The sequence below is a fragment of the Pogona vitticeps genome, chromosome 4 (genome assembly GCF_051106095.1).
Source record: "Pogona vitticeps strain Pit_001003342236 chromosome 4, PviZW2.1, whole genome shotgun sequence".
NCBI classification, from domain to species: Eukaryota; Metazoa; Chordata; class Lepidosauria; order Squamata; family Agamidae; genus Pogona; species Pogona vitticeps.
The window spans coordinates 183,481,097-183,493,349 of NC_135786.1; the positions used below are offsets into that span (position 1 = coordinate 183,481,097).

The 12,253-nt window shown below is 39.7% G+C and overlaps 1 protein-coding gene across 4 annotated transcripts in view; it reads left to right on the forward strand.

Annotated features, from left to right (window-relative positions):
• Positions 1-12,253, forward strand: part of MYOM1 (myomesin 1) — a 120,532-nt gene that overhangs the window by 39,391 nt on the left and 68,888 nt on the right. For 3 of the 4 annotated variants that reach the window (XM_078391543.1, XM_072998822.2, XM_072998823.2), the window contains one exon: positions 5,952-6,044. In XM_078391543.1, the coding sequence (XP_078247669.1) occupies positions 5,952-6,044 (93 nt within the window). Of the gene's footprint in view, positions 1-5,951; positions 6,045-7,462; positions 7,538-12,253 lie in introns of those variants that run through there. The other variant, XM_072998824.2, reaches the window with a different exon arrangement.

Here is a 12,253-nt window from a genome sequence, read left to right on the forward strand (position 1 = left end):
CGTTTCCCACCTAGAGTGGTCTTTTACAGTAGATCAGATGGGCGGGGTATAAATCAAATAAATAAAATAAAATAAAATAAATCTATGAATCCTGTAACTCTGTCAAAAAAAGAGATCAGATTAGTCTGGCCTGACTTGTTTTTGAGAACCCTGTGTTGACTTTTAGTGATTACAGCATTGCTTTCTAAGTAATAACAAACTGTCTGTTTAACAATTTGCTCTAGAATTTTTCCAGGAATTGATGTCAGGCTGACTGGGTGATAATTATTTGGGTCTTCTTTTCTCCCTTTTTGAAGACAGGGACAACATTTGCCCTCCTCCAGTCTGTGGGGACTTCTCTTGTTCTTCAAGAATTCTCAAATATTAATGCCAGTGGTTCTGAAATTACTTCTGCCAGTTCTTTTAATATCTTTGCATGTAATTCGTCTGGCCCTGGAGACTTGAATTCATTTAGAGTGGCCAGGTATTCCTGTATTACTTCTCTACCTATTCTGTGCTGTATTTCCCCCACTACATCACCTGCTTTTTGCCCCTCAGGTTGTGCATTATTTTCCTTTTTGGAGAAAACTGAGGCAAAGAAGGTGTTCAGAAGTTCAGCCTTTTCCCTGTTAGTAGCTGGCCATCTTCTCCATGCAGCGACCCTATCATTTCCTTGTTTTTCCTTTTGCTGTGGGCATAACTATAAAAGTCCTTTTAATTGTTTTTAACCTGTCTGGCAAGCCTGAGTTCATTCTGCACTTTTACTTTTCTTACCTTCCCCCTATGTATACTGATTATTTCCTTGTATTCTTCTTTGGTGTTTTCCCCATTTTTCCATTTCTTGTACATGTTTTTTTAAACACTTAGTTCAATTGAAAGATCTTTAGTCAACTATTTTGGTTTCTTTAGACATCTCCTGTTTTTCCTTCTTATTGGAACAGTTTTAGATTGTGCCTTTAGTATCTCCCTTTTAAGAAATTTCCATCCATCCTGAACTCCCTTCTCTTTCAGTATCTTTGTCCATGGAATTACAGCCAGTAATTCCCTAAGTTTACTGAAACTGGCCATCTTAAAGTCTAGAATGTGTGTCTGGCTGCACTTGATTTCCCCTTCCCACTGTATAACAACTTCCAAGAGAGCGTGGTCACTCCCACCTAATGATCCCACCACTTCAACCCCACTAACAAGGTCATCCCTGTTGGTTAAGATCAGATCTAAAACAGCTGATCCCCTTGTTGCCTCTTCCACCTTCTGGACCATGGAATTGTCTGCAAGGTGAGGAATTTGCAGGACCTTATGTTCTTGGCAGACTGCAGTTGACTGCCAACGATGCTCTCAACCTGGCTTCCTGGATTGTAAGTCCTGGATCGCTTCACAAGTATAAACATCCTTGACATATAAAGCTACTCCTCCTCCTTTTGTGTAGGTCTAACTCTCCAAAATAGTTTATATCCCCCCCCCCAAATAACTACATTCCAGTCAAGAGTTTCCTCCCACCAGGTTTCAGTGATACCTATTAAATCATATTTATTTTGCTATATTAAGAATTCCAGTTCATCTTGTTTATTTCCCATGTTCTGTGCATCAGTGTAGAGACATTTTTATTCTCCTTGTTGTTCTCTAGTACTACTTGCCTTGCTGGGTTTTTCTTGCCAGCACTTGCTGAATTTCTGCCCTGAAAACTATTGCCTACCTCTCCCCCACCCCGAACTCAGTTTAAAGCTCTCCTGATCAGATTTGTGAGTCTCTTAGCAAAACATTACTGCCAACAGCTGTGAGGTGCACCTTATCCCCTGCCAAAAGATGATATTTGTGAAACAGCAGACCATGGTCCAAGAAGCTAAATCGTTCCTTGCAGCACCATCTGTGGAGCCAGTTGTTCACTTCCATTATTCTTCTCTCCCTTCGTGGGCCATGTCCTTCAAGAGGGAGGAGAGATGAGATTACAACCTGCGCACCCAGGCCTTTCAGCTTCCTACCCATATCCACATAATCCTATACATAGTTATTTGGGAGCAAACTCCACTGAACTCACTGAGAGCCGCTTTTGACTGAACATGCACAGAACTGCAATTTATACATTTAGCTGCAGTGGAAAGAATGAGGGACGGGCTCCAAACAGGTGTTTTGCTCTGGGACATGAAGTGCAATTAACCTGATCTGACAGTTGCCGAACATCACTTGTTAAGCAAATGTCACTCATGTGATTGAACCAAACAGCACTTGTGTGATCATGGAAAATTTATAGGTACTGAGAATGAAAACGCTTCCATGGACTCTTGAGAATAAATCTTATTATTATATTGTGAAATATTTCATTTAATCAAACTGTTTTATTAGGTTCTCTAGAGAAAATGAAATGGAAACCCCAGGTTATTTGAGGTATTTTAGTATATGTACAACTTGTTAGCACATAATAACAGTGGGAGCTGTTGGGTTGTTTTTTGTGTTGTTTTGTTTTTGTTCTTTTCATGAGATTGGGGGTTTTCTGTGATCAAGGTGTTTTTTCTTATGTGTGTTTTGTTGTGATAAGTGGGAGATGATCTGTCACTGTGATTGAGTGATGTCGTTGGCTAGTTTTTTGTGTGCAGTGATCACCGGTCCTTGTGTATGGAGCCAGGCTTTGTTCATTTTCAGACTTTCTACTTTTTTGTTGAAGCTGTGCTGGTGTTTGTGGATTTCAATGGCTTCCCTGCGTAGTCCAACATAATGATTGCTAGTACCCCCAATCTCCTAAAAAGAACAAAACACACACACACACACACACAGCAGCAACAACAAAAAAGCCTTATCCCACAGCTACAAATATTCAACAATCCCACAACTACACCAGAACACAGATAGAATTCTAGCTCCTGTCCTCTGAAGATGCCAGCCACAGGAACTGACGAAACGTTAGGAAAAAAACCCTCCAGAACATGGCCAAACAGCCCAAAAAACCCACAACAACAATTTTCTCTTCTATTGGTCTGTTGTCTACAACACAGAGCTTTTGTGAGGATAAACCATGTTGGGGGAGACTACTAGTATCATCTAAATTTCTTCCTTTAGTAAGATGTCCTAAATTACACATGGTCCAATTCCATGTGTAAGGGTACGAAAGAAAATCTGTTTAGGGCAACCAATGGTATTGGCATTTTGAGAGATGGAGGCAGGGAAGCATTTCCTAAAATCTTTAGTATGCAAATTAAGTGATTTCAATATCAATCAGTTCAGACTGTGATTTTGATTTTACCTCTTGATGCCATCTTGGATGGATGATGGAGCCTTCTAATCAAGATTGCTACACTTTTACACTTAAATTAATTCCATTCAAACACATTACTGTAGTATGTCTAATGAACACATTTTGATGTGTTAATCACATCTTCCTTTCAAGTTGCTTTAACCAGCACATGATACAGAATAGGTTAAAAAGTGATAAAGTTCCATTGCTGCTGCACTAGAATTTTCAGCTTTGAGATCCTGATTTGCCATTAACAAAATGATGTGCTTTTTCTCTTGACCCAACTGTCTGTTTTATACATACTTTTCAAGCGTTAGTGCAGAATTAATGCTAAATAATATACTGTTTCCTAAGAAGTCAGCTCTTGACTTTACAGTATTTTAAAGTTCAATACCATTTCTATTTATCACATGCAACTGCATATGCTGGTCTTTCTCCACAGCAGGAGGTGATAAAAGACAGCCTTCAGTGTGAAGATTGATATATGAAACAACTATCATTGTGATTGTCTTTTAGAAGAGCTAAATATAATACAATTGGAAGTAAGACAATTAAGTGTCACTATATTGTATTCTCGAAGACTTTCATGGCTGGGATCTGATGGTTGTTGTGGGTTTTTCACAAAAACCCACAATAACTGTCACTATATTGTTTGGCCACATGGATTGTACTGAGAATATTTTTGTCTTCTGTTTTTTGGTCCTGTTCTTGTGTGTGTGCGTGTTAATAGCCATATCCAATTAGAGATTGACAATGTGAAAAACAACTAAAGATCTGCAGATTTACTTTTTTCTCTATCAGAAAGAATGAATAGTTTGAATCAGTATTTCAGTCTCCCTCTATCTCCATCTCTCAAAATGCCATTGGTTGCCCTGATCAGATTTTCTTTCTTACCCTACTTGCAATAATCTACACATGGAATTGGACCATAAAGTAAGAAAGCAAGCATTTTATTGATGATCTGTAATCCTGCACATGTATTTATATCCCATCTTTCCATCCAATACAGTTTGTATTAAAATGTTAAATTAAAACCAGCATAATTACATCAGAAGAGCCCATAGGCATTAATGGGGCTGAGTGATACCCTCATAGATCCCCATTGCCCTTTGAAAGTCCTTCACCCTTTCCAGTATCCTGGGCATTACCAATTTCTGAGGGACAGGGGCCATGTCCTCCTTATGCAAGATAAGATGAAGCTGGCTAACCATAGCAGCCATCTGGGCATCCAGTAGCAGTGTTTGGAGATGGGGATGAACTGACAAAATGGCGGTTCATCATGGTTCATGGGTTGTCAAGGTTGATGACCCACAGCCCACAACTCATCCCTGAGTTTTCCAATGAACCACAAATTGGTTTGCTGAAGTTTTTTTTGGATAGCCTGCAGCTGTCTTAAAAAAAGAAAGAAAGCAGAGCCCCCTGCCAGCATCTGCCCCCCTTCCCACTGCCCCCCTTTGCCTCTCTACCTTGTCCTGATACCTCCACCAGCAGCAGCAGAACAGAAGCTAGGCTGCTGGAATGGAAACCACCATTCTGGCAGGCCAGCCTGCTGTCTCTGCCTCTGCATGTGCCAATCTGCTGATGGGTGTCTGGGAGGCTCAAAGAGGGCAGGCTAGCTGGCCAGAATGGCAGCCTAGCTTCCATTCCAGTGGAGGTTGCAGTGCAGTGGCAGCAACAGCAGGACAAGGCAGGGAGGCAACGGGGTGGTGGGAAGGGAGCACTCAGCAGACTTGTGGGGTGAGAGAGAGAGCGGGCCTTCACAACAGCTGTTCAGTGGGCCCATAGGTGGAGAGAGCAAGTTAAGCTGCTATTTGTCACTTTGTCTTTGTCTGGGCTTCCGACATATGTAATACAAATGTTACATGAATCAGTGCTTTCTGAAGAATATCGTGTTTTTTTTATTCATCCCCATGTCTAGGGGTGTTGGATCTAGAGGTATTCACAAATTGCAAGTCCGAGCATATGGGTGTGTGCAATTGCTTTTCAAGCAGGTTTTACATTGAATCATACATCATCTAATCCCTTAGCTTCCATTTTATCCAGATGAAGTCTTAGTTTATTGTTAGTAAGTTGAATAATGAATAATTATAATTTATAATACATTCAAAGTAACAATTTTGAAAACCATCGGATGTAGTTAGGTGTGACTGACATGAAAATAATACAGCTATTAAAGTTTTGCTGTGATTATAAATTAGATCCAGACTTGGTCAGAGAAAACCCATTGAAATCCGTGGGACTCGTGGCTGAAAACCAGAAAACTGCTGAAATCTAAAGAGAATTGATATTTGGGAATCCAGCACACATTTCCTAGGTTAAATTCCTAACATCTCCAGGAAGGAAATAATGCTGCCTGAAACCCTGCCATTCTTTGCAATAGATCTGCTCTAACTAAAACTAAATGAAACCCCTTGTTTCTCATCTCTGATTTGACACCATCTAGCTAGATGTGGGATCCTCTGTGTAAATGGCTGCTCTAGGAGCACTCCTCCTGCCTGATTCAACTGCGCACAAATATTCCTAGTGAGATACTTTAAATAATGTCAGTCAGCTGTTCAGAATGTGAAGCAGGTGGCTGCATTTAGTCTCCAAGCCTAGCTTCTCTGCTGAACAGCTGGTGGTTGACACCCTGAGAATCTGACTGGAGTTACACTCTTTTTTTGCATTAAGGTTTATGGATATATTTCATCTCCATGTGTCTAACTTCTTTATTTTATTATACAAACATTCTTTTTTTGTTTAACAGGTATAAAAACAATGTTCCTATCAATGTCCATGCTTATCCTGGCAAATATGCAATTGAAAGTCGATATGGGATGCACTCTCTGGAAATTAACAAGTAAGGGAACAGCAGTTAGCTGAACAGATATTTTCCATGCTGGTTTCGAATTCTATATTAATTTTCATGTATGTATGGGTGTGTCTTTTGATGGTGATGTTGTAGAACTATCAATGTTGAGCTTCATGAATCTGCTGAAATTGAAACCATACTGATTTTCATCTGATAGTAGACTGAAATATCTCATGCAGTTCATAGCCATGTTGTTGTCCCTACTAGTGATTTCCACTTTGGACTAGATTTGACAGGCTCCACCTCTTTCTGCTATAACCAAGATTCATTTTATCATCTGGTATTGTTGCCTGTATAATATCTGGGAATGTGGTTTCTTGTATTTAAAATATAATTGGATGAGTGAATTTTAGACTTTGGAAAAGGATAGACTTTTTTTAATCACTTGGCATCTAGACCTCCCCAAATGGCAAAATAAAGTTCCCCACATGGCAACAACTGCTAGATTTATTTGGAAAGTTAGATGTCCCAAACATTTTTGTTGTTGCTTTATGTAGGAAAAAGATGTATATGGCTGAAATCTAAAGAAATAGTTTATGCCAGTGCTAGAAATAATGTCATGGAATGTCCAGGGATGACACAGAAGAGTTAATTTTCCCAGCCAATGGCCATCCTGCTTAGGGCATTCTAAAAATTGCAGCCTTTCAAAAACCAACTTTAGTCATCTCAGGGGGTTCCATGATGTCTCTTTTAAGAACATCTCGATTGTGGGTCTAGATTTGTGTAGATTTTGTGATACCAATGTGACTTTGAGGGAACTAAAATATCTGATCCACGTATGTTAGGGAGAATACTGTGTTTCCTTCACTGCTGTTTCAGGCAGCTACAAAAAAGCATGGTTAACAAGTAGCAGATCTTGTTGATGCTGGGGTCTTCACACCTTCTGATTTCCCATGACTGCAGGCGTCACAAGGAAACCTGGCGATCCTGTTCAAGCTACATTTTCTGGGATGCTGTTACTAGAAGAACAAAACGTGTTTATGTTTGTGGGATGTAACCCTGGAAAATGTGGGAGGAAGATCTGGATTCAGTGTTATCTTGACCTATGGGGACAATCATAATTTGTCTAAATTGCCAACATCATCCTGATCAGAGCCCATTAAAAGATATGACATGACTATCCTGTGATGAAACATAAGTCAGATTTAAATAATACATTTCATGTTATCCTGAACTAGTTTTTGGTATTGGGGTGGCAGTATAATGAAAAATTAGTGAAGCATTTTTCTTAATATGAGGCAGATGGGACAGTTTAATTAAAAAACATTCTGCTTCCCCTGCCCCTTTCCAAGCAGGAGAAGTCATTAATTTGCCAATATCTTGAAGTGGCTTGCTTATTAAGCCACTTCAGGATATTGGCAGGAGCCATTTCCCAACCGTTACCAAGTAACCCACACTAGCTTGCTCCCCGCTGCTAGTCTTGCTGTACTTTTATATCAAAGAGAACCGAATGCCCTGGTGTGACTTCACAGCAAGAGAATGCAAGTTAATTTGAATTCGCTTCACTGTATAGCTTTCCAATTTATGGTTCTACTTTTTCAATACTTGTTGGAAAATACAAACAGTATCTAAATACAGCTTATAATTTATGTTCAGTATTTGTCTTTAGATTGTGTAGTTTTTTGTGTGTGTGGTAAATGAAATGAAACTATACAAATACTTTTACAGCTTAAAAATGTTCTATTCATACTTTTGAGTTCCTTGCTTTCCATTTTTATGTGTTTCTGTTGGAGTCCTGTCTCAAAGTTGCTGATCCAGTTTTCTATCACTGTTAAGCTAATGCTACAAATAAGCTATGTAAACATCTGTTTTAAATTATTATTCATAACTATATGCAAGATCTTTACAGCTTTTCTGAGCTCTTACTATCTTTTTTCTCACTTCCTGTTTTCCTCTTCTCCCTAAATAAAAACATCTAGAAAAGAGGTAGTGACATAAAAAGGGAGAGAAAATCTCTGTCTCTGTGACCTTAACATTGCTGCAGGTAGCTAATTATACAGTTCATAATATTTACTGTACATTGGTGACAAAGGTACACAACGACAGAAGGGAGAAGAATGCTATCTGAAAACCCGCTTGAGGTTAGAATGTGGTGATTGTCTAGGTAAAGAGGAGAGGCAAAATATACAATATACATAGTGACTGAGCCTAGAAAAAGCTTCAAGTTACTTCCTCCTCTTCTACTCATCTCATTTTTATTAATTCTTAGCTACATGATATGCCATCTTTCCTCCTCAAAGCAGTGACCTTACTTTAGCCTCTCAGCAACCAAGATAGTGAGTGATTTTTATAGCTCAATGGAGATTTAAGTCTGGATCACTCAATTCCCAAACCAGTGCTCTAACCACCATAGCTACTGCCTGGTTTTTAGCAGACCCAGAAACATTAACTCTCAAACAGCCAGCTTTCTAAATTGTCTACATCTCTACATCAATGGGGTCAGTGGATAGAGTGGTGAACTAGGACTCAGGAGGCCTGTACTGTATTTGAATCCTTGCTCAGCAATGGAAACTCACTGCAGGTGTGGAACTGGTAAAGACTGGTAAATATCTCACCTACCTTGAAAGCCCTGTTAGGGCCACTTTAAGTCAATTCTGACTTGAAGGCACATAACAATAACAAACTCTACATCAATACAGTTGACTCACTACTATAGACAATTACCATTACATGTGTAAGTATTGAAAAAGCAAGAACAGCCAACATGTCACCATGGTCTTTCTCCCATGAAACTGAAGACTTGCATAGGGCTACAGCTACTGCAGAATGCATGGGGGCCATTTCAACTTTTTTTGTGGACTTCCATGGTCTGTACCTATCCACTTTTTGTTTGTTTTGTTTTAAGGCTACTTTGAACCAGCAGGTTCAAAAGTTGCAGGAAGATAAACAGGCCAGAATATTTTTCAGTGATAGGGGTGGTGGTGTTATAGAGTCACACTAGAAGTGGTGTTAAAGAGTCACACTGGGTGGGCCTGGCGGGGGCTGCAATTGCCCATCCTGGACTACAATCTGCAAGTACGTATGGCTGATAAAGTGGTTTGGCGCTTGCCTCAGAAATAAGGTTTATATAGTAGAGTTTTGTTACAGTTTGGCATCTTGGTTTGAAACACAAGCAATAATGGATGCAGGAAAGGCTTTGGAACAATATTACCCTGGGATCAAAATCCTACTAAAAGGAGTGAGCAGGAGACCAGAAGCTGAGTGAAGAGCCTTGACAGATTTCAGGCAGCTGCCAAGTAGATCAGCTTGTAGGTGTTTCTACTGGGGAAACATTTTCTACAATTTTCTTGTTAATCTCAGTCTAGAAGGGACTTTGGTGGGAGCAGGGTGGGGATGGACAATGAGGTGACTGAAATGCTATGAGGTTTTGGAATGTGAGAAAGGCTGGTGGGATGATCCTCAAGAGAAGAAGGGAGTATTTCTGTTGTGGGATCAGATACAGCCATAAGTAGGATAGAGACAAACAAAGGTATGATGGGACATGCTTTGCCTGACCTTACTTGCTGTGGTACCCTAATAATTTGTGTTTCAATTTTTTTGAAAGTCTTGCCATTGATTTGCTAATCATGATATGGAAGAACATCCACCATGAATGAAAATATCAATCTGGTGTATATAGTGGAGACCTGTTTGCATGAGATGGAAGAGTTGGTTAGCCTTAACTGGCAATTTTTTTACAGTGGTTGTGCCACTTAATTGACATAGTAGAGACAGGATGAGAAAGTAACATTAAATAAACCAACATTCTAAATGTGTTTATGTGCTTCATAATAGCATAAATGTTTGGGAAATCCATTTTTTTTGCCCACTGATCTCATATGTCCTACTTAATAGGACCCTGTGTTAATCTTACAGCTGCATCCCCACATCATTCTAGAAAGTGATCTGCTCCTGAGAAAACACAGGTATTCCTTATTCTTTGGAATAACTGCATTTTCCAAAGAGTAGTAGATAACTTTCCTGTTTTGAAGAAAGGTTCCCTCATCATATGCAGTGAGAAAGGTAGGGAAGAAATTAAATGAGCAAACAAATGAATAATAACTGAATTTTTGCACATATGCACCTTTTCACACATTGATTGAAGATCTCTTAAGACATATGTAGATAAGCTTGCAGGTTCTCTTCACCTTCAAGTGAGGGTTTTATAATTGTTTTGATGTAACTTGATTAGAACTGCCAAAATGACAGGAAGGTGTCATCCATACATGGGGAAAATATGTTGGATTTGTCTTCAGATTTGCTTTTTATTGAATTTATTTTGATGATGAGAGTTATCTATTAGACTTGTCACTTAACTGTTGTCTTTTTCACCAAGTCAAAATTTGAAGAGTGAGAATGAATTCATGTTAGCTAACACTTCTTTTTATTTTCCTTTTGTGGTGGTAGATATAAACATATGATCTGGTTTTGGATCTTTGAAGAACTCTTTATGTTTTAAATAAAATATGTGGTAAAGTAGTTGATTTCTGAGTCATTACCATTTTCTTAACAGAACCAAGGGGGTGATCAGAGGAGCATATATTTGGGTCACTTTGGTACTGTTTGATTTGTCCTATTTTCCAGTGACCACATGGGTTTTAAGTAAAAGTTTTTCATCCCACTCTTTTTCCAAGCTGTTTTACTCCTTTCTGGCAGAGTGCCAGGGCTGTAGTTTCTTTGGTGCGATTGAGAGCACTCTTGGTTATCCCATTCTGCAATCTGTATGGTTGCTTAATTCACTCCCAAATAGAGCTGTGAGTGATGTTCTCTTCAGTGACAACCCTGTGTCATATGTAGTGAGTTGTGACAGTAGAAAGGATGGCAGAAAAACCCTCTACTCAATTTTCCTCTAATCAGAAAATTTTAAAACATTCTATTAAGTGATGGCTAACAACAAGGCCAATAGAGGTGATGGCATTCCAGTTGAACTATTTAAAATCTTTAAAAATGACACTGTTAAGGTGTTACACTCAATATGCCAGCAAGTTTGGAAAACTCAGCAGTGGCCAGAGGATTGGAAAAGATCAGTCTACATCCCAATCTCAAAGAAGGGCAGTGCCAAAGAATGCTCCAGCTACCGTACAGTTGCACTCATTTCACATGCTAGCAAGGTTATGCTCAAAATCCTACAAGGTAGGCTTCAACAGTATGTGGACCAAGAACTCCCAGAAGCTGGATTTTGAAGGGGCAGAGGAACTAGAGACCAAATTGCTAACATGCGCTGGATTATGTAGAAAGCCAGAGAGTTCCAGAAAAACTTCTGCTTCATTGACTATGCAAAAGCCTTTGACTGTGTGGACCACAGCAAACTATGGCAAGTTCTTAAAGAAATGGGAGTGCCTGATCACCTTATCTATCTCCTGAGAAATCTATATGTGGAAGAGGAAGATATGGAGGCAGTGACAGATTTTACTTTCCTGGGTGATAGCAGCCACAAAATTAAAAGACACCTGCTTCTTGGGAGAAAAGCGATGACAAATCTAGACAGCATCTTAAAAAGTAGAGACATCACCTTGCCAACAAAAGTCCGTATAGTCGAAGCTATGGTTTTTTCAGTAGCAATGTATAGAAGTGAGAGCTGGATCATAAAGAAGGCTGACTGCTGAAGAATTTATGCTTTTGAATTGTGGTGCTGGAGGAGACCCAAGAGTCCCCTCAACTGAAAGGAGATCAAACTTATCCATTCTGAAGGAAATCAACCCTGAGTGCTCACTGGAAGGACAGATCCTGAAGCTGAGGCGCCAATACTTTGGCCATCTCATGAGAAGAGAAGGCTCCCTGGGAAAGACCCTGATCTTGGGAAAGTGTGAAGGCAAGAGGAGAAGGGGACGACAGAGGATGAGCTGGTTGGACAGTGTCATCGAAGCAACCAACGTGAATTTGACACAACTCTGGGAGGCTGTGGAAGATAGGAGGGCCTGGCGTGCTCTGGTCCATGGGGTCACGAAGAGTTGGACATGACTTAACGACTAAACAACCACAACAACTAAGTGACTCAGTACTGTATCAGATGTAAGGGGCTATCCTAGGTTGAATTGCTATAGCACTATGCCACTTATTAAATTAACAAAATAGAAGTTGCCATGGCCTGTGGAATGACAGCCATGGCAAATGGTGGAGAAGGGCATCAGTAATTGAAAGGGGGAGAAATTGGAGCAATTTGAAGTGCTGTCCAGATCCTTCTCAAGAGAGAGGAAACACCCCCTGTGTGAATGGAA